At 38.7% G+C, this 22,720-nt stretch overlaps 1 protein-coding gene across 6 annotated transcripts in view; it reads right to left on the reverse strand.

Moving 5' to 3' along the window:
* The window catches only part of SAMD3 (sterile alpha motif domain containing 3), a 68,533-nt gene extending 48,278 nt beyond the window's left edge, over nt 1-20,255 (reverse strand). The window contains exons 1-4 of one of the 6 annotated variants that reach the window (XM_049900638.1): nt 19,967-20,255; nt 4,974-5,073; nt 4,071-4,260; nt 321-428 (exon numbers count right to left, since the gene is read on the reverse strand). In XM_049900638.1, coding sequence (XP_049756595.1) covers nt 321-428; nt 4,071-4,260; nt 4,974-5,052 — 377 coding nt within the window. In that variant the 5' untranslated portion in view covers nt 5,053-5,073; nt 19,967-20,255. Of the gene's footprint in view, nt 1-320; nt 429-4,070; nt 4,404-4,973; nt 5,074-5,290; nt 5,331-19,966 lie in introns of those variants that run through there. The other 5 variants (XM_049900625.1, XM_049900616.1, XM_049900658.1 and 2 more) reach the window with 5 other exon arrangements.
* Nucleotides 20,256-22,720: the final 2,465 nt, after the last annotated feature.

Below are 22,720 nucleotides of genomic sequence, written 5' to 3' on the forward strand. Positions count from 1 at the left end.
CATCTTTATGACTAAGGCCAACCACCCTGGACAGTTTACAACATAGAAACCCTCTTCTTTAAGAACTTGTTCTTGAAAGATATGCAATGTCATTTTGGAACTTCTCTTTTCCAAAACAAAGATCATAAAATTAAACTTTTTTTTTTTTTTTTTACCAAGTATCTTCATCACTTGATTAAAAAAAAAAAAAGTTCTTCCAGAAATACAAAAAATTTAAATTTAAAACTACTTTTAAATACAAGAAATCTAATAAATAGACAGATAGATAGAAAAGAATATTATCATTTGACTTTGAAATGTTTTAAAGTTGGCATCTCCACCTCTGTTTCAGTACTCTTTGGTCAATCGGTTCATTATCAAGGTTTTCTGCTGGACAGAAAGATGGCATCTGCTCCCCACAACTGGCTGGACTGGAGGACTGTTCATTCCTGTCGCCAAGAAAGCAATACAGTATGTCAGTAATGCCCTATCACAGTCCCAGGAGGTGAGTCAGTGACTATTCAACAGGAGCTATCACCACTGATCTTACTTCGACTCTGTGGCAAGTGTCAGCCTATAACAAACACTATGGTCTGTGTTTACTTCCAAACGCCACATTAGACTCCTGACTTAGAGAACTGAAAGAAGGATCTCTGGTGTTACCTTCTCAGTTGTTCCCATATGCCAGCTCACAATGCTTTCTGCTAGTCTATCCTACATACCTTAGTGCTAAGGTTATCCTTTCCTTCATGAAATGATGTTGACAATTGAATTTTTGGCTAATATTCTTATTTGGAAAAAATAAAATGGTTAGTGCTGTGTGAGACCTGACCTCCATGTTCTGCTATTTTAGGGACATTTTATTATCTGTGAAATCGCATGGTCTTAGAACCAACACTTCACTAACTCCCTCATTTTCTGAGTGATGCAACTGAGGCCCAGAAGAGAAAGCAGCTTGCTTAAGGCCATAAGCTCCTGAGTAGCAGTGCCAGGCTGTGACCTTCGTTCTCCCGGATTCCTGTCTGGTGATTTTTCTACCAGCTTCAACAAGAAAAGACAAAAAGCAGCTGCAAATACACCCATTGCATATTCCTATCATTTACCTAAATCTGAATTTACTGGATGCCAAATACCCTGCCCAGATGTGGCCTACAAATCCTTTTCAAAATCACATACCGGACAACCACTAGCCATTAAATAGAATTTGCACTCAAGTGGAAACCCATGTGACAGACCTGGAATGCCAGTATTGACTCTTAGAAGGGACCTTAAGTATCATTTACTCTATTCACCTCATTTCAAAGTTGAGGAAACTGAAACTACAGCAAGTCAAGCAAAATCTCCAAGCATTTTGTTACCTAGGTTCAGGGTTCTTTCTACTATGCTGAGTTGTTTCTCTTTATTAAGCACTTTCTGAAAGGGCTTAATTAAATAGCCTAGCATATCCTCATGCCTCCTTCTGTCATCATGATTCTCACTTGACGATAGACAAACCGACAAAAAACAAACCGTTGCCATCGAGTCGACTCTGACACATAGCAACCCTATGGGACAGAGTAGAAACCATTCCTAAGGTTTCCAAGGTGCAGCTGGTATATTTAAACTGCTGACCTTCTGGTTAGCAGCCGAGTGCTTAACCACGGTGCCACCAGGGCTCCTTTACACCCCAATAATTTAACCTAAATACGAGACAGCATAATCTTTAATGTGAGCCAGCTACTTACTGGGTAGAGTTTAATAGCTCCTTCTCATAAATCCCTGGAGAGCCTGTGTTCCAACTCTTGGTTAGCTTTGAAACTGGTTTTCTTAACCAGGTTAACCAAGCTTAGTATTTAACACAGGACCGGTGGTGTAGCGGACAGCTGCTAACTAAAAGGTCAGTGGTTGGAATCCAACAGGCGTTCCTTGGAAACCCTAGGGGGAGTTCTACTCTGTCCTCTAACCCACTGCCATCGAGTTGATTCCGACTCATAGAGACCCTATAGGACAGAGTAGATCTGCCCCACAGAGTTTCCAAGAAGCGTGTGGTGGCTGTCCTATAGGGTCCTATAAGGTTGCTATGAGTTGGAACCGACTCCACGGCAATGGGTTTGGGTTTGTTTTTTTTTTTTTAATTTGGTCTAGAAGAAGGAGGAGAGATTTGCTCAGTGATTATGAGACCCATGGCATCAGTATGAATTAACATGGCGTTAGGTACTGTGCTACTTTTCACAACCTACACATGAAGAAACAGTAACGCCAGCATTTAATATAATCAGTCCAATCAGTGGTAGAACCAGGAATGAAGCCCAGATTTCCCAGCAGTCCAGCCAGTTCTCATTTACTGGAGAACATTATAAACTGATTTGCAGTGGAAACAAGGCTGCCTGTTTTCTTCCAAACTGTGCCTAAGGCAATATCAAGATGCCAGTCAGTTGTAGGGAACTTCCAGCTTAAAAGCCCTACTCTCCCAAGAATGCTGGGAAGTTACTTTGAGCTGCCTTGGAGGCTCACACCATCCCTTTGTGGAAAAGGGTAAAAGCGTGGAATGGGAACTTCATCAAAAGTCACATGTTGAAGAATGTGCTTTTACATAAACCAAAAAATGAAACCCATTGCCATCGAATAGATTCCAACTCATAGTGACCCTACAGGACAGGGTAGAACTGCCTGTAGGGTTTCCAGGGCTGTAAATATTTAGCGAAGCAGACTGGCACATCTTTCTCCCGAGCTGCAGCTGGGTGGTTTCAACCACCAACCTTTCAGTTTGCAGTTGAGTGCTTTAACCACTGCCACCAGGGCTCCTTGTGCTTTTATATAGAAATGTCAAAACAATGTTTAGGAGATACGTGTCAAAACAAGTGTAGGAAAAATTCCTCAAATAAATCAGATGCTAGAATCTCTAGTACTTATACCAGGTTTTTTTCATTTTATTGTTTATCGAAGAGAAAAAAATATATTATCAAAGTTATAATCTAAAAAAATTAGAGTGAAAGCATACAATGGATTTTATTAAACATCACAGTATTATTTAAAAAAATTAATGACTAACTGATCTGCAGTAATTACTTAACCTTAGAAACCTTGTAAAAAAGGAGTCCTAGCAGTGCAACGGTTAAGCGCTTGGCTACTAACAGAAAGGTTGATGGTTCGAACCCATCAGCCGCTCTTGGGGAAAAGAACTGGCGGTCTGCTTCCATAAAGATTACAGCCAAGAAAACCCTATGAGGCAGCTCTACTCTCACATGGGGTCACTATGCATTGAAATCGACTGGATGACACACAACAATAGAAACCTTAGAAAAAGTCTCTAATACGTAAAACTGAAGCAGCAAAGCCTGAAGTGTTCCTAGGCAGAGATTTTTAGGATGAAATGTTTTATAACTCCTGTCATCATTCCTTTTCATTGCAGAGCTCAGTGATTAAAAAAAAAAAAACAAACTTCAAAGCTTTTATCTGCCACCACAAATTTGTCTCCATAATTTTGAGTGATGGTATCATAGTATTTAGCATTCTAAAGATACTATTAATGAGTTAAAAAAATTCATAGGGCAAGAGTGTTTAGCAAATTATATCGTGACTGTCTCTAGAGGAGAATATAAATTCATTCCTGCAAGGAAGCCTTGGCAAAAATAGCTAGATGGACGGATAGATTGATAGATAGGTGATAGAAAGATAGATAGTTTTAGGAAAACCCCCAAAACAGCCACGAATGCCTTTACCAAAACTCCACTTTTTAAAAACTAAGCTACAGGAGTCCATTTCAACTTCTGTTTTATGTATATTTCAACTGCTTCCTACAGAGCATTTTACATAAGAACTGCCTGCTTACATAATTTCCCTAACAATCAAAGTCAGTTTTTAAAAAGTGGCAAATAATAATAATAATAATAATCACCCCATCAATTAAAATACAAAATGTACCTTGATTCATAAAACTTTGCAAAAAGTGACCTTTACACAAGTATCAGAAATACCATACGCACAATCCGGCTGGAAAGGGTCCTAGTTTCCAAAGAGGTTTAAACCCAAAGCTCCATGCTACAGTCATCCCTAAAGGGTTGTTGGGAAAGCACAGAATCCAAAATAAGGCTATTTATGAATATACTTACTCTGGGGCTGCTTCTGTTTGCCTTATCAGGGCTGTCTGTCTAGGACTTCCAGGGGACTGCAGTGCTTGACTGTTCTGCTTGTATTTTTTAATTAGATCCATCAGAACAGCCTGGTGCCCAATTTTCTTTGCCAATTGCTGAACCATCCGATCGTTAAGTGCTAGAAGAGCGGCCCCACTTACTTCTTCCTCTGGGAAAAAGAAAAAAAAAAAGTTTCTACATGGCTTCCCAGCAAAACACTGCAAAACGCAGGCAGTCTGAACAGGCAAAATCACTTCTGCTCTTAAAAGGCTCATCTAAACTTCTCTCCAGCTATAAAAGTGTCTGTGTTTTTTTATAAAGATGAAGCTGATATTGCATAATTCCAAATCTCTACCTGCTCCTAAGGAAGTACCAGAACATGGAGCCACAAGAAAAACTTTTTACTTCCATATTAAATGCCCTCCCCATTCTGATTCTTTCTAACAGGCATTGTTTTTCCATGGGGAAGGAGGAAAAAAAAAAAAATCTTGGGAAATTATTCTTACCAGTTTTTTTAGTACCTCCCAGCCAACTCCAACAGTTGTAAATTTAACACTGAACAAAAAACATGCTGCATTATTTAAGGACAAAAACAATACAAAATGCATGTATCAAATATGTATCTTAAAGAGATCTTAGGATTTTATTTTATTTCAGTTCTCCTTGAAATATTACATTCTTCTGTGGATTCTAGATCAAATCAAACTCTCTGACATTCAATAAAAAGAAAAAACAAAAAGAGGAAGTTTCCTACTGCAGCAACTCCAGGTTTACATTCCATGCACACAGACATTAGACAACAAAGGCAATTTTCACCAACAGAGGACACTCAGAAGATCTAGGCTGCTCAATTAAAATTTTTCGAAACGGTAAACAACTCACCTTGAAACCTATGCACTAGCTCTCCTAAATTTTTTTCCACCAACCAACTGCAGACCTGATCAACTGACCAAGTTTCCATTGCGGGATCGTGCAAATACACCTGTAGAAGAAAAGGTCAGAGAAGGAGTCTTCAGTTTTTCTTTCTGATTGTTGCTCTTTTACCTTTTTTTAAACAATCAGCTCTCTAATGCAGTTCCCTTCTTTACCAGACTTCTTTAGACTCTCAATATTACGCTTCCTTAAAATCACTATTTTTAGAATACACATTTAAAAGTTGCTAATAAAACATTCACTTTTAAAGTAAAGCCAATTTTAACCTGTATGTTAGTCTGGCTTCTCAAATTTCTTCACCTTCTCCTACTTTTTTTCCACAGGCATCCTCCAGTTTTACTAACAGACAGCTACAGACATACAATGGTACCCAATCCTCTACCATTAACACCCAGCTTTCTTCACAAAGAAAAGAAAGGTGTGAAATTCACCACTACCAGGCTCATCAGGAAGTGGTTGACATTTACAAAAGGGGTGGGCAAGGGAGGAAGAGTGGAAGGATCAGATAAAAGCCTGACTGAGATACTTAGTAAACCAAGGCTGATTAACCCTTGCTGCTCCCCAGCTAGAAGAAAGCTTATAACTTCTAATTGCTTTGGTTTAGCATGAGGAGGAAATAGGAGTCAAATTTCTCAGGAGAATTTAATGTTTCTTTCCTTCCTTCCAATAATACTGTTACCTATCCCATTTTGTTGTAGACTTTTCTTGAACCCTATTATGACTGGTAAGATAACCAGGAAAGACTGGCATGATGAAAAATTTCTTTTAAAAACAAAATCAGTTGGGGAGATTCAAAATGGGAAAAATTAAAATACTTTTATGATTGTCTAAGTGTAACATGTGTATACAGGGTTTGCAAAATAAGTTCTTTAATTATTCAGTTAGTTTTTGCATATCAGTATTCTTCTGTACCCACTTGGAAAACTCAAAATGAATATATCAATTGCAATAATTTTTCCCCTTTCCCTTAGGCAACTCATCTTTTTTTAATAATCAAATCAAAAGGATTTAATGCACTGGAGGGAAACTGAAAATTTTAAGACATTTTGGTCTTTTAACATTACTTTTCAATTTCATCTTGCAATATAAAATGATACAGATTTACTTGTGCATAAGATACTGACTCTTTTATACAGACAGGAAAAAGCTACTTTCGGAGAAATGGAACCATAAGGAAAGACAAACACTAAGTCACATGTTTAAATTCTACCACTAGAAGCTCTAGAAGTAAATATTACTATATTTTTCATCTGTGTGTATTCAAGTAAATTACAATTTCCAATGTCATGGTCAGGATGATGGAAAGCAAAAACATGTTTACCATTTCATACTTGACAATGTGAAAAGATAACAGCCTTCAAAAATCATTTCCTAGAAAACAAGTAGACTTCAAAGCATTAAAGCCATATTCTCCTGCGTATTCACAAGCACCAAGTTGAAAAATTGAAAACAAGGGTTAATATAGAAAAGAGAAGAGTTTCTGAATTACAGCAGTGGGTTTAATTTGCTCCTATAACAGTAGCCACAGAAGCCCTCCCCTAGGCTAAGCAGCAATAGCAATAGGTGTGAAAAGTCATTATTTGCGAGACTTTGGTGTAAATTAAAAATCACACCTTCCTGTCACACTTCTGGCTTCTTTGTGAAGAGTAGGACTTAGGAAAAACAAGAAAAAAGAAAGAAAACAATTCTCTAAACTCCGAGATTAAAATGTATGCAAAGCAGAAGAGGCTGCTTTGAAGTCAGTCCTGGATAAACGGAAATTTGAAAATAAAATGAGCACTCGGGAATCCTGACATATTTTTAATTCCCTGAGTTTTACTCCAAATCTATTTCTGGGAAACATAAAACAGTTATGAAATTACAACCTCATAAAAACAATAAAATAAAGAATAATAAGGGTTTTGCTCATTTGTTTTTCTGAATACATCATAAAATAATACCAGGCTCTAGACAATGCAACATCTTTAAATCTAGCAGCAGCCTTACAACTTCCTCACAGATGAATGATGGATTTATTATTTATGATCATCTATCCCATAAAAAAGAAATCATACATCAAATGAGAAAAAAATGTATTCGGAAGCCTTACTCTGAGACTCAGGAACGTACGAAAGATTTCAGAGTAAAACAGCTAGTATTGTACCTAAATATTTTAAGACAAAAATGACAGAAAAGAATTAATAATAACTATCTATCTTTTTTTTTTATCTTAGTTATCTGGGACCCTGGTGGTGCTGCGGCTAAGAGCTCAGCTGCTAACCAAAATGCTGGCAGTTTGAACCCACCAGGCACGCTGTGGAAACCCTCTAGGGCCGTTCCACTCCGTGCTACAGGGTTACTATGAGTCAGAATCAACTCAATGGCAATGGGTTTGATTTTTTTGGTCTTAGTTATCTAGTGCTCCTGTCTGAGGCTGGGTTCTCTCCAGAAGCAAAACCAGTAAAGTAAATAAATATACATAGAGAGAGATTTATATCGAAGAAATGGCTCACACGGTTGTAGAGGCTGGAACATCTCAAGTCCGTGGGTCAAGATAGAGGCTTCTGCTGATTCACATAGCTGCAGGGGCTAGTGAATCCAAGACCGGCAGGTCAGAGAGCAGGGCTCTTGCTCACAGATGTTGAAGATCAACAAATCCCAAGATCAGAAGGCAAGACCACAGGTAAGCTGCCAGCTCACGTCCCAAGAACCTGAGGTCAGGTTCCAGCATAAGCAAAAAGCCCATGAGCCTTGCCAGAATGTCCACTTATATTTGATGCAGGTCACGCATCCAAGGAAACTCCCTTTCAACAGATTCACTACTCATAGCAGATCCCATCATGGAGGTGATCACAACATCATACCACTGCCAAACCACTGAAAATCATGGTCCAGCCAAGTTGACACACAACCTTAACCATCACAGCTGCTATAACAGGAATACCACAAGTGGGTGGCTTTAACAAACATAAATTTATTTTCTTACAGTTTAGAAGGCTAAAGTTCCAATTTCAGGGTGCCAGCTCTAAGGGAAGCTTTCTATGTTGGCTTTGGAGGAAGGTCCTTGTCTTTTCAGTTTCTGCTTCCTGATTCCTTGGAGATCTCCATGTGTCTTGGCACCTGTCTTACCCCCTCTCTGCATTCTTCTCTCTCCTCTTATCTCATAAGATAAAAAGTGTGACTCAAGCAATGGTGTGACTTGAGTAAGTGTGTAACTTGAATCATACCCTCTCATAAGGCTGTGACTCAAGATACACCCCACACTGATCCTGCTTCATTAACATATAGAAGTTAGGATTTACAGCACATCACAAAATGGAGGATAGCTACATCAGATCATAAAATGGAGGGCAACCACACAGTACTGGGAATTATGGTCTAGTCAAGTTGGCACATGTTTTTGAGGGACACTGTTCAATCCATGATAATAACATTATGTGAAAATACTCTAGCTAAACTCATTCCCATTATTTGGTTAAATTATGCTTTAATAAAAGAAAATTATTTTAAATATTAAAGAATCTCATCTAATTAAAGCCACGAAGAAGTAAGACTTTTAGCTAAACCAACCTGAGATGAACAAGTTTTATTTAATAAATTTGTTTAAACTCCAAAGGGAGATAATAGTACAAACTGCTGTAAATGTGACTTATAATCTTCAGGGGCAATGTAACATATAAAAATATAAACCAGAAATAGAAAATACTAAAATACAGTTGCCCATTTTCTATTTGTTTGCAATTTTGTTTTTATTTTTGTAAAGCCCCAAAACTGAAATAACAAATAAGATTCCTAAGAGCCTTGCTGATGGCATATGCCCCATCCTGGTTCAATGCCTCATTATGCTCTGAGAAAGAGCATCTACTACCAGGGCTGTATCTGAAGGGATAAGCCATTTGGTATAAGCGCTTAGCTGCTAACTGAAAGGTCAGGGGTTTGAATTCACCAGCTGCTCCACAGGAGAACAATGTGGTGGTCAGCTTCCATAAAAATCACAGCTGTGGGAATCCTATGGGGCAGCTCTACTCTGTCCTACAGGGTCGCTGTGAGTCGGGATCTACTAGATGGCAATGGATTTTTGGGTTACTGGTAAAAGAAAAATTGAGGTACAAAAATAAGGATGTAGCTGTCATGTTGAGCCATAGCCAGGTAATTCTGATGGGCAGTCTTGCTACAATGTGAATAGAAGCAATGGAATAATAGTACTGCTGTGGAGCATAACATTTCATCCACTTTGGGCCGTGTTCATTCTAAACGTTACCAGACCACGCAGAATGAAAACTGGAGTATTCAACCGAAATACATTGGATACTTTGATCATCGAAATCTTTAGTGCCTGCATAGCTCAGAGCTGGATGAATAGTGATACATTAAAGACATTGTTGTTATTGTTAGGTGTCGTTGGGTCAATTCAGACGTAATGATCCTACATGCAACAGAATGAAACACTAACCAGTCCTGCTCTATCCTCAAGATCTATGTTTGACCCCATTGTTATAGTCACTTTGTCAATCCATCTTGTTGGGTTTTTTTCTTTTTTTCGCTGACCCTCTACCTTACCAAGCATGATATCCTTCTCCAGGGACTAGTCCATCCTGATAACATGTACAAAGTATGTGACACGAAGTCTCGGCATCCTTGCTTCTAAGGAGCATTCTGGCTGTGTTTCTTCCAAGGCAGATTTGTTCATTCTTTTGGCAGTCCATGGTATATTCAATATTTTTGCCAACACCACAATTCAAAGGCGTCAATTCTTCTTCGGTCTTCCTTATCCATTGTCCAGCTTTCACACGCATATGAGGCGATTGAAAACATCATGCCTTGGGTCAGATGCAGCTTAGTCCTTAAAGTGGCATCTTTGTGTTTTTAACACTTTAAACACATCTTTTGCAGCATAGTTGCCCAATGCAATGTGTCCTTTGATTTTTTTTTTTTACAGGTTTTTAATTTTTTTATTGTGCTTTAAGTGAAAGTTTACAAATCAAGTCAGTCTCTCACACAAAAACCCATATACACCTTGCAGCACACTCCCAATTTCTCTCCCCCTAAATGAGACAGCCCGCTTTCTCCCTCCACTCTCTTTTTGTGCCCATTCGTCAGCTTCTAACCCCCTCCACCCTCTCACCTCCCCTCCAGGCAGGAGATGCCAACATAGTCTCAAGTGTCCACCTGATCCAAGAAGCTCACTCCTCATCAGCATCCCTCTCCAACCCATTGTCCAGTCCAATCCATGTCTGAAGAGTTGGCTTCAGGAATGGTTCCTGTCCTCAGCCAACAGAAGGTCTGGGGGCCATGACCACCGGGGTACTTCCAGTCTCAGTCAGACCATTAAGTCTGGTCTTATGAGAATTTGGGGTCTGCACCCCACTGCCCTCCTGCTCCCTCAGGGGTTCTGTGTTGTGTTCCCTGTCAGGGCAGTCATCGGTTGTAGCCGGGCACCATCTAGTTCTTCTGATCACAGGATGACGTAGACTCTGGTTCATGTGGCTCTTTCTGTCTCTTGGGCTCGTTATCACCTTGTGTCCCTGGTGTTCTTCATTATCCTTTGATCCAAGTGAGTTGAGACCAATTGATGCTTCTTAGATGGCTGCTTGCTAGCGTTTAAGACCCCAGACGCCACTCTTCCTTTGATTTCTTGACTGCTGCTTTCGTGGGCGTTGACTGGGGAGCCAAGTAAAATGAAATCCTTGACAACTTCAATCTTTTGTCCATTTATCATGATGTTGCTTATTGGTCCAGTTGTGAGGATTTTTATTGTCTTTATTTTGAGGTGTAATCCATACTGAAGGCTGTGGTCTTTGATCTTCATCAGCAAGTGCTTCAAGTCCTCTTCACTTTCAGCAAACAAAGTTGTGAAATCTGCATAACGCAGGTTGTTAAGAAGTCTTCCTCCAATCCCGATTCCCCGTTCTTCTTCATATAGTCCAGCTTCTCGTATTATTTGCTTAGCATACAGATTGAATAGGTATGGTGAAAGAATACAACCCTGACACACACCTTTCCTGACTTTAAACCAATCAGCATACCCTTGTTCTGTCCGAACAACCGCCTCTTGATCTATGTAAAGGTTCCTCATGAGCACAATTAAGTGTTCTGGAATTCCCATTCTTCGTGATGTTATGCATAGTTTGTTATGATCCACACAGTTAAATGCCTTTGCATAGTCAATAAAACACAGGTAAACATCCTTCTGGTATTCTCTGCTTTCAGCCAGGATCCCTCTGACATCAGCAATGATATCCCTAGTTCCATGTCTTCTTCTGAATCAGGCTTGAATTTCTGGAAGTTCCCTGTCAACGTACTGCTGCAACCACTTTTGAATGATCATATGCAAAACTTTATTTGTTGTGATATTAATGATATTGTTCGATAATTTCCACATTCTGTTGGATCTCCTTTCTTTGGAATGGGTACAAACATGGATCCCTTCCAGTTGGTTAGCCAGGTAGCTGTCTTCCAAATTTCTTGGCATAGATGAATGATTACTTCCAGTATTGCATCCGTTTGTTGAAACATCTCAATTGGTATTCTCTCAATTCCTAGAGCCTTGTTTTTGCCAATGTGAAGACATTAGTAGCCTTCTACATAAGCAGAAGGAGCTATTGAGCCCTTTATGACAGTGTGCTTTAGAAAAGACAGTGGGGCTTGATTTCCCCACAGTCCCCTGGAAATGAATGAATCTTATCTAGAATTTGAATGATAGATACAGTTTAGATAGGAAGGAGTTCGAAGAAGTGAGATCAATATAATTAGGTGATAAGTCAAAATGGTTAAGTCACATTTTGGCAACTGAAAGTACGCCACACTGCCTGGAATGGTGAACCCATGATAGAAATAACAGGATACGAAGTCAGAAATATCATTGGAGAGCTTGGGCTAAGAGTTTATAGATATACTTAAAGGGATGCTATTGAAAACCTGGACAGACACTGAACCGATTATACGTTCCATGCTATCCAAAGATTATTCAGGTAGCTGAGTCAGATAAATTACAGAAAGGAGTTTTTTCTTGAAGTAAATTGTGTATGAGAAAGAGGAATCTTCCCTTATAAACATATGCGTATTTACTAAATATATATGCATTATTTTCCATTCATTTTAGGAAACATAGATGTTTATATTTCAAACACAGTCTGCTTATATTTTTACAGTTACATACATGTACACACACACTCAAATACACACACAATTCACTTATTTGTGTCTTATGAGGAGCCCCAGTGGCACAGCAGTTAAGGGCTTGGCTCCTAAACAAAAGGCTGACAGTTCAAACCTACCCAGCTGCTCTGCAGAAGAAAGACCTGGCAATCTGCTCTGGTAAAGATCACAGGCTAGAAAACTCCATGGGGCAGTTCTGCTCTGTCCCGTGGGGTCACTATCAGTTGAAATGGATTCAATGGCACCCAATAACAACGACATTTGTGTCTTAGTTTCCTGACCTATAAACTAAGAAATAAACATAAATGATCTCTCAAAATCTCTTCAACTATTAAAAACCAAACCTGTTGTTGTCGAGTCAGTTTTGACTCATACTGACCCTATAGGACAGAGTAGAAATGCCCCATAGGATTTCCAAGGAGCGACTGGTGGATCCGAACTGCTGACCTTTTAGGTTAGCAGGTGAACTCTTTTAACCACGGCACCACCAGGGCTTCAGCTATTAGTGTCTAACTAATATGTTGTTCTTTATACTTTTATGGAAATAAAACTTTTTTTTTTACCCCGTTCATCATGGGCAGAAAGGGGGTTAGATTTATAAAGCTAGCTGACATCTCACAAGTGAAATACACCAGAAGGGCCTGTTAGCACACATTGAGCTGAACCATCTGAAATTGTCATTTTCGTACATTCAACTATGTTTCATGACAGTTTCTCCATATTGCTATTTTTCTAAAATGCAATTTTTAGTTACTTCAAGTATTTCATTTTATATTTATGTTTTAGAAAAATAACAATATGGAGAAACTGTCATGAAACATAGCTACATGAAAGAGGTTTTTTGAAATGAGATGATTCAATTTGTGGAAAGAAGGAAAGTAGGGCAAAATATATGAGTAGTAGAAAGACAGAAAAGAATGTGTCCCAAAGGTAAAAGTGGTTATCTCCATTTGGTGGAATTAGTGCATTTTACTTTCACATTTGTTACTCTCAAAATTTTCTTGATGAAACAATATTTCTTTTATCATCAAGAAAGTTATGGTCTTAAATGTAAAATGTAAAAAGTGATATTTATGGACCATTTATGTACCACCCATCTGTAAATTTGTCATATTGTAGTGGCTTACATTTTGCTATGATGCTTGGAGCTATGCTAAAAAAAAAAAAAAATTAAAATACCAGCAAGGTCACTGATGGTGGACAGGTTTCAGTGGAGCTTCCAGACTAAGAAAGACTAGGAAGAAAGGCCTGGTGATCTACTTCCAAAAATTAGCCAGTGAAAACCCCATGGATTACAACACAATATTGTCCAATGTGGTGCTGAAAGATGAACCCTCTAGGTTGGAAGGCACTACATATTACCCACAGCAATGGACTCAAACATGCCAATGATCATGAAAATGGCACAGATCTGGGCAATGTTTCATCACATTGTACATAGGGTTGCCATGAGTAGGAGCTGACTCTATGTAACTGACAACAACAGCAACCATTGCTAGGAAGGTATTAAGTTCATTCATTCTTTTTTTTTTTTTATAACCAGAAAATCAAAAGAGAAAGCTCTAGGTCACATATGGCCCATGCAAGTGGTTTTGGTTTGATCTGCAGACTCTTCAAACTTTTTAAAGTTAGTTTTTTTCATTTTAAAAATGTAATCTTTTACCTACAAATCTGAATTCTTGGTTTTTCTTGAAAAATAAGAAGCTCTGGCAATGTTGCTCTTGTTAGTTGCCATTAAGTAGCATGTATCTAAAAAGTTTTTTGTGACATTTTAATATTAAAATGCAAAATGAAAGATATTAACATGTTTACAGAAACTAGGTATGTTTTCTTAGAAATTGAACTACAAGTTTTCTGTTGTATGTCAAAAAGGTGTATGACTCAAGTTCTAATCATTACTAGCTGTAATTAAATTTTCTACAAGATGATTTTTTTGTTTTTTACACAAGAGAATACATAATTCAGTCACCAAATTCTTGGTTGTTTCCAAATCATAGGGTCAACCTTCCTTTAACACTTTAATAAAATGTTTCATAACTATATCTCTTATATGGTGGGAAACTCAGTGTATTTCCAGGGATTCTCAGAGGATCACAACTTTCTCTCAATCAATTTTTGTTCTAACATCTGATTTCCTTAGAATTCTGCATTCATTTGGTTTTCTTTATTTTCGATCTATTCCTTATAAAGGCTATTGTCTCTAGATGCCTCAGTGCTCTAAAAGGCACTTCTTACTGAAGAACTAGTGGAAACATAAGGCTTTTTGTTTTGTTTTGAAAAAAAAAGATATTATTATAAACTGGTACAGGCAAATAATAATAATCCTCCCATAGAATGTGGGAAAACCTGTATGAGAAGCAAAGCTTTGGACTCTGCATGATCTCTACCCGTAGTCAGAACCAGAAGCTTTGCCGGAAGGCCAGACTTCCTTTTGGCACTGATTTTACAGCAAGACCAATCGTGCATCTTTTCTGCCTCACAGGGGATAGCAGGCCTGAAGCAGATCTGAATCAGCCTGAACCTTAAATAGCTAACTGTAGTCAGTTCTTGAAGGAAGAAAGTTTTGAGAAGTGTGATCTGTATCTAAATATGTATGTATGTGGAATCCCTTGGTGGGCCAAATGGTTAACAAACTCAACTGCTTACTGAAAGGTTGGAGGTTCAAGTCCACTCAGAGGTGCAGAAGAAAGGCCTGGCACTCTACTTCTGAAGATCAGCCACTGGAAACTCTTTGGAGCACAATTCTACTTTTGCACACGTGGGGTTGCCCTAGGTCGGAGTCAACTCCACGGCGACTGGTTTATGTACATATATGTATGTGCTCAATGATACGTCTTTGAATACTTAATTCTATGTGAATTGACATTTCTCGAACTCCTAGATGAAATAATACCAATCAGAAAAAACATTTGCAATAGCAACATAAAAGCAGAGCTGAAAATTTATATTTTAAAATTTAGGTGTTTATTCCAAAGTCAGTAACTCAAAGGTTTGTGTTGCAGAAGCAGTGTGCTGGGGCTTTGGTTTTCCTGCCAACCACATCCTTTAATTAAAACGCAGGAACATTTATGGTAATTTATTTAGCATAGACACCAGCTTAGTGTAATTCCTCTTATGTACTTGAGGAGCACGTGATAGCACAAGTGAGAACTGCTTATTTTGTAGCTCTGTATGGTGGCCAGAACTTATTAAAATACTACAGTTATCCAACCGTTTCTCTGGAGCTACTCATCTTCTGTAACACCATGACAGCTGACTTCTGCTCCCTCCCGTAATACTCATCGGTAGAGTCAAGCTGGGTTCTCTTCATCTCTTACATCAAGGACTGGTCCGAATTTGTAGACAGCTCCAGGAAGAAGAGGACATAACGCGGTGGACTCTCTTCACGCGCTGTTACTCAAGCCACAGATGGGAGGTGTGGGGAAGGAAAGGCATGGGACCCTGTAGTTCTCCCACAATATTAGTACAGGATGAGTGACAAACACTTGGGCTTTGCTTCAGTCAGCCCTGACAGGACCCTGATTTGTCTGATGATGGGCCATGGTGTTTAAACTTTTTGTTGATACAAAGTATCATAGTTAGGGTTCTCTAGAGAAGCAGAACCAGTAAGACAAGAGACAGATAGGTAGATAAATAGAAATGGAGAGAGAGATTTATTTTGAAGAATTGGCTCACTTGATTGTGGGGGATAGTGAGTCCAAAATCCATAGATCAGGTGACAGGCTGGAAATTCTGGCAACCTTGTGTTCCAAATGGTAGGTCAGGCATTGAAGAAGAGAGAGAGGAATTCAGTCTGGCAGAGTATCTATTTATAATCTGGAGGCAGAACTCTCCCCCGGAAAAACCTCCGGATGAGGCCCACCTACATTATGAAGGGTAATCTGCTTTACTTAAAACCAACCTATTTAAATGCTAATCACATAGGAATACTTCCTAGCAACATCTAAACAACAACTGGGCACCATAGCCTAGTCAAGTTGACACATAAAATTAGCCATCATACAAAGCTACTCTTTTAAAAAAAATTGAACAAAACGAAGTAAAAGTGGTACCAATTGTTAGGCTATAGCCTATTGCTATGTCTGAGTGTGTGTGTGTGTTTGTCTTTAAGACAGAGGGAGAGAAAACAAGTGAGTGCATGGGGAAGACAGTAAGAAGGAGAGAAAAAGATCAGTATGAAGGATAACAAATAAATGTTAAGACAATCATGGAAAATAAAGACAAAATTTTAATGACATGTATCTCCTTTAGACATGATTTCATGGTAAACAGATTTTATAAAATTGCTACATTTCAGTCTTAACTGTTATCCTATGCACTTCTACCATCTTTGATTACATTTGGTGACAAATATAGCATACTGTGGGTCAAAGAACTTTGGCCCTTTGACTCTGGTTTCTGGAAATAACCCAAGCAATCAAGATGCCTTTATTTTCTACAATAGCTGGGCAGGTAGAGGCTACACAGGCCCCACATCTGGCCAACTAACTGCAGGGAGGAAGGGGAGCATGACACAGTCATGCATTTTTATCCATTGGATTGTCATGACTATGCATTAAGGCTCAAGTCATGAATATTCATTGAGGTCCAATGACTAGGGATGGGACCTTGGAGTGCTCGCTTTGGGGCCTCCTGGATTGGTGAGAACATCCATGCACAGGAGAAGGTGGCATGTCCCTGGAGACAATGGAGGCCGCATGCTGGGAACTCTCCAAGACCCTGCCAGATATGTCTCTTTGCTTGTTTTCTTTTTAGTTATAATAAATGGGTAACGTAAATGTAAGTGTAGGTAACAGTCTCCATGAATTTTGCCAGAGGCTGGCAGCACAGAGTTGATTTGCATAGACCCAGCTCTGGGTAGCTATGTGATAGAGAAAGGCTACACAGGGACTAGATAAAGAAGGATAGAGTTCTGCTAGCTTGTGACCTAGTCCCAGCGGATGAGAAAGACAGAGAGAGGCCAGCTGGTCTGAAGTGTGGGGAGTTGTGCAGAATCCTGAGCCTATGGCCAGTACCCAGTGACCTGGCCTCAGGTAGCCCGGTATGTTTTGACCTGGTTCAGCGTAGCCGGGGAGGAGGTCTGATCTAACACTGGGTGGTTAGGGTCAGAGAGAGGAATTGCCACAGAAGTGGAAATGTGGGAAGGTGAGTCCTGGATCCACTTCCAGCTGGGAATTGGATTCATGTTGATCTTTGCTATGCAGTTAGTGATAAAGGTGGGGTTTGCCCACCTGGCTCCTTTCATAGTGCAGTTAGTAGCAACAGCATCATCCGTTTCCTACATACCAAGGTAAAGACAGAGTATTTTGGAGAATGAGGGAGAAAAATTAATTCGATTCAGAAATTAGGTCTTCAAAGAAGCTTAAAATATGAAAAGAAAGATCAATATTCTACAACCAGGCCTAAAACTAGTGATTTCAATTTGCTCAGTACTTAAAACAGCTTTAAAAATGTTTGGGCACATGTTCCTGGTAAAACACTAAGAGGAGAAACTCTTAAGTGAATTAAGTGATCGCCCTGCTGTTGATCTAATCCTGGCTTCTTTGTCCACTGATCACCAAACCCCAAAACCAAACCCAGTGCCATCGAGTCGATTCCGACTCATAGCGACCCTATAGGACAGAGTAGAACTGCCCCATATAGTTTCCAAGGAGCGCCTGGCAGATTCGAACTGCTGACCCTTTGGTTAGCAGCCGTAGCACTTAACCACTACAACACTGATGACATTACCCTTTTAATCCCAATTGTCCTAATCCCAGTTGGGTTATCCACATCAGGTTGTTCTCTTCCCAGTACAATTTTCTACCCACAGGAAGTATTTCCACTTTATGACTATAGTACACCTTCTCCTCACTCATCGACTATCTTGTTATCTGACATTTCACATTTATGACAATAGTAAAAAATCTACTATCTAACTATTTTGCACATTAATGATGTATGTCTGGCAGTAACGAACACCGAGGTGTGAGGCAAGAGCAACGCTGGCTGTGATGGTTAAGGTTACGTGTCAATTGGGCCATGATTTTTTATGGTGTCAGTTATGTAATAATGTAATTTGGCAGTTATGTAATGATGTAGTCACCCTCCATTTTGTGATCTGATGTGGTTGTCCTCCATTTTCACATAACACCAATTTTGTGTAACAACCTGATCTTTGGAAACTAGCTATGTCAATAGGTGAGAAGAGGGTGTAATAATATTATCATCATGGAAAATATGTGAGATGTAAAGAAAAGTGCTTAAATGTTTTAATATAGTTGAGACTATGGTACACAGTTATGTCTATTTTTTACTTCTGTCATTTCACATGCTATCAAAAGAATTCCCTCATGTCATTTTTTAAATATAATTTTTAATGTCTAACAGTCCAATTGTGGAGGTATAATTTAATTAGCTTTTCCCCTAATGTTGGATGTTTACGTTATTTCTATTTGTGTGTATGTGTGTCTGTGTTGTTATTAAGAATAACCCTATGATGACCACCATTTTGGTTCATAGATGTTTCATAGATAATTCAAAGATTATTTCCTTGAACAACCAGGATTATTTGGTCAAGAAGTATGAACAAATACAAAGTTTTTGATATTTTGTGCCAAATTGCTTTCTAGAAGCGATATTTCCAAAACCCTTCCACATAGAAGTATAGCCTAACACTGAAAAATAAAACTTCCTGTGTTAATGGGCATGTTCAATATCTGCATTGTCCAACTCAGTGGAGTCCCCGGGTGATGGAAATGGTTAGCATGTTCAGCTGGTAACTGAAAGGTTGGCAGTTCAAGTTCACCCAGAGGCATCTCAAAACAAAGGTCTGGTGATCTACTATGGAAAAATTAACGACTGAAAACCCTGTGAAGCACAGTTCGACTCTGACACATACAGGGATGCCATGAGTCAGAATCAACTGGAGAACAACTTCTTTGTGTTTTAGTGTTATCAATTGTTATTTTATTAAGGGTGTCAAGTGACAGGGACACCTATTTGCTAAGTGAGCCAACTTTGCTTATGCAGGACCGAGTTATCTTCCAAGACACTTATGGGATGTATTGGTCAGGGGGAAGATAAAGAGAGCATTTCACGGATGTGGCACAAGTCTCAGGTCATTTACTGTGACACAAGCTGAGTTTGCTGTGCCTTGTCTCTGCCTGGCAAAGCCAGCGTGGCAGAAGCTCTGGGAAGGACTGCAACAGGACTGAAGTGCAGTGAGTCTATGAAATCTATAATTGCTGGGGGGGAGGGTGGAGAGTGGAGGGAGAAGGCAAGAGAAAGCATAATGTGTGAGACCCAGTGCTCTCATCCTCTCTGACCGCTCTGAAAGGTTTTGGTTTCAAAACCAAAACGGGAAATAAACATGAGGAAGACTCTTTCACAGTCCGTGACAGGCCACAGCCATGGAACGCTTCATAAACTCCTGAAAGTCATCTAAGTTTGCCATGTAACATATGGCTGAACTGACCCAGAACAGAGCAGGGGAAACGAGAGAATCTTCTTTATATTCCACATCCCAATTTTCATTTGATGTTCTCTACACACAGGAAAGGAAACAGACAAGTGAGGAAAAGAAGGAGCAGGGAGCAAAATAGAAGACTTCCAGAGAAATTTTTTTCTTTCAAAGAATGAAAACCGATTTCTTTTAAAGAAATAAATACCTTCTGACCAAAATCAATCTATTTGTTTCTAAAATCAAACTGGAGTATAAGCTGAGGTAATGGGTATTTTGCCTTCATATATCACCCTTGGTTCGCCTTTACCTGTTGAGCCTAGAAGCCATGTCAACACATGAATTGTTCTTATAGAGTTCTTACCTTCCATTCAGGAGATCCAGGTTTGATTCCCAATAATGCACCTCACGTGCAGCCACCATCCTTCCATCAGTAAAGGCTTGCAAGCTACTGCGATGTCGAGCAAGATTTAGAGGAGTTTCAAACTAAGATGGGCTAAGAAAGCCCTGGAGATCTACTTGCAAAAACCAGACAATGAAAACCCTATGGTCACAATGGTCAGTGTTTAGTTCCATTATGCATGGGGTGGCCGTGAGTTAGGTCAACTCTGTGGCAGCTAACAACAGGAACATGGAGATGACAAAAGCCAGTTAGGAGTTTTGATTCACTCTGAGGAAGTTGCTAGGAAAGAGAAACTCCTCAAATGGATTCGTCATTCTGGTATAAAACTGCTGATGATTAAATAACTTTGACTTTCTGCCACAAGTCTTAATGATCATTAATGCTTTAAATTTCAAACTAAAAATGGAGAGGCTTAGATTTAAATTTCAGATTAAGGAAAGTTTCACCCTACCCTCCCAGCAACGTTGAATGAAAAGTAAATAAGGTCATCAAGGAACCCAGGTTGAATGGAAGAATAAATGTCAAGCATCTGGTTGAGCTTCTATTCAGCAGTGACTTCTTAAGGAAGAAGCATGCAAGACTAGCTGAAAGGTGACATTTGGGACACTGGTTTTTCTCTTCTAATTGAAACCCTGAAGTAGAATCATTTGATTTCTGTCACCATGGAAGCAGACTTGTTGAATATAAGATCAATCTAGTGCTTAAGATGTAAAAATCAACTTTATTTTAAAAATTAACTTTACGGAACATTACTCTCAAATATAAACTAATTGCTTTTGCAGTTAAGCTCAAATCACATCCTTTTAAAAAGTGGGGTTTGTGGGGCAGTCTCTTCATCTGCATGAATGAAAAAACATGAATAAAACCCCATACATTTAGAAGGTCATTTTAGAATTATTCCGCAGGTTTTTTTTTTTTTTAACTGAGTTTTGTTGTTTCATCGCATATAGACGTAAATATAGGTCAGTTGCCATCGAGTCGATTCTAACTCATGGTGACCTCGTGCATGCAGAGTAGAACTGCTCTATAGAGTTTCAAGGCTATGACCTTTAGGAAGGCCAGTCTTCCAAGGTGCCTCTAGGTAGGTTCAAACCACCAACCTTCATTTGTGCCAGCCAGGAACAAATGAAGGTATGTCTTTCAAAATACCCAAATTCCTAGGGTATCTTTGGCAAACAAACCGTTTCAGCAGTGATTGCAATTACATGACTTTTCAGTTGGTACTGATAAAATTATGTTCCCTGGTTACTAAGAAAAACCCACATAACAAACACTTGACGTAAAAAAATCAAAACAATTTAAAGAAATGTAAAGACAGTTCTTGTTCCTATTTCTGTGCCTCTACTTTTTTTTTACCCACCAAATTTCCCCTCCTTTCAAGCAATCCTGTTTCTTTATTTTTTAGTACCCTTTCATTATTTTGATATACAAATCTAATGCAATTCAAATGTCTATTCTTATTTTTCCTCATTCCAGGAAAGGTAGTGCACCAAATATATTGCTTTTCTTACTTAAAAATACCTTTTGGAAATATTTCCCTGTCGGAGCAGACAGCTTCCTTATTTTTTTCCCACAGCTGTGTGGTATGTTGTGTGGAAGTACCGTTGCTTCAGTAACCAACCTCCTAGTGACTGACGTGGGTAGTTTCCAATCTTTTGCTAGTAGAAACATGCTGTATGTTGGTATGTGTCATTTACTGTGAGTACAGGAGTCTGCAGAACATAATCCCCGGAGAACAATGCCTAGATGAAAGGTTACACACATTTGTCAGTTTGGTAGAACTTTTGGTATAAATAGTCAAATTGCCCTTCATAGGGTTTTTTTTTTTTTTTTTTGAATTCTTACGAGCAATGTTTAGTTGGATGAAATTTAATTTTTTTTTCTTTTGTGTAAGAAGTTAATCATTTCTTCGTATGTTCAAGATCCATTTACATTTATTTTTTGTGTAAAGTTTATGCTTCTCTATTAAGTTGTTTAACTGTTTCTTCCCAATATCAAAGAAGTTCTTGATTTTTGTAAAAACAACTTTACTAAAGTATAATTGATGTACAATAAACTGTACATATTTAAAGAGCCCAATTTGATGAGTTTTGATGTGTGTGTGTATCCATGAAACTATTGTCATAACCAAGATAAACATTTTCATCACCCCAAAAGTTTCATGTCCCCTCATTACTACTAAATCCCCGTCACAAACTTGACCTGAGATGGTTGGCCATGAACACACAGGAGAAAACTGCTTGAAGCCTACCCTACTACTGGTTTTCCTGCCCTACAGGTGGTGAATGGTTGGTCCAAGCCATGAGTGTTCACTCTTTGTCATATAAGAGATTGAAAGCTTGGTTTTTCTTTGAATTGTAATCCTTATTTGTTTTTCTAAACCATTTGAAACTGTAATAAATTTTAAAAGGAAATGGAGACATAATAGCTCTTCAAATTAACAAATTGAATTTCTATTCTGGATCTATTATAATGAATATGGGAACATCTAAGTTTTTCTTAGATCAGTCTAATAAATTGCTAATGGCAAAAGTATATGTATTTATGCTGAGCAGCATTGTGCGTGATGCCACGAAATGCAATACTTATTAAAGCTATATAACTTGCTTATATGTAATCATATTGTCAAGAAGTAGAGCTAAATCATATTCTATGTAGTATTCTCATCGTTCAACTCTAATAGAGTATTCTTATTTTGAAAGTGCTTTTTAAAAA

Source organism: Elephas maximus, chromosome 1 (assembly GCF_024166365.1).
Source record: "Elephas maximus indicus isolate mEleMax1 chromosome 1, mEleMax1 primary haplotype, whole genome shotgun sequence".
In the NCBI taxonomy this organism is placed as follows: Eukaryota; Metazoa; Chordata; class Mammalia; order Proboscidea; family Elephantidae; genus Elephas; species Elephas maximus.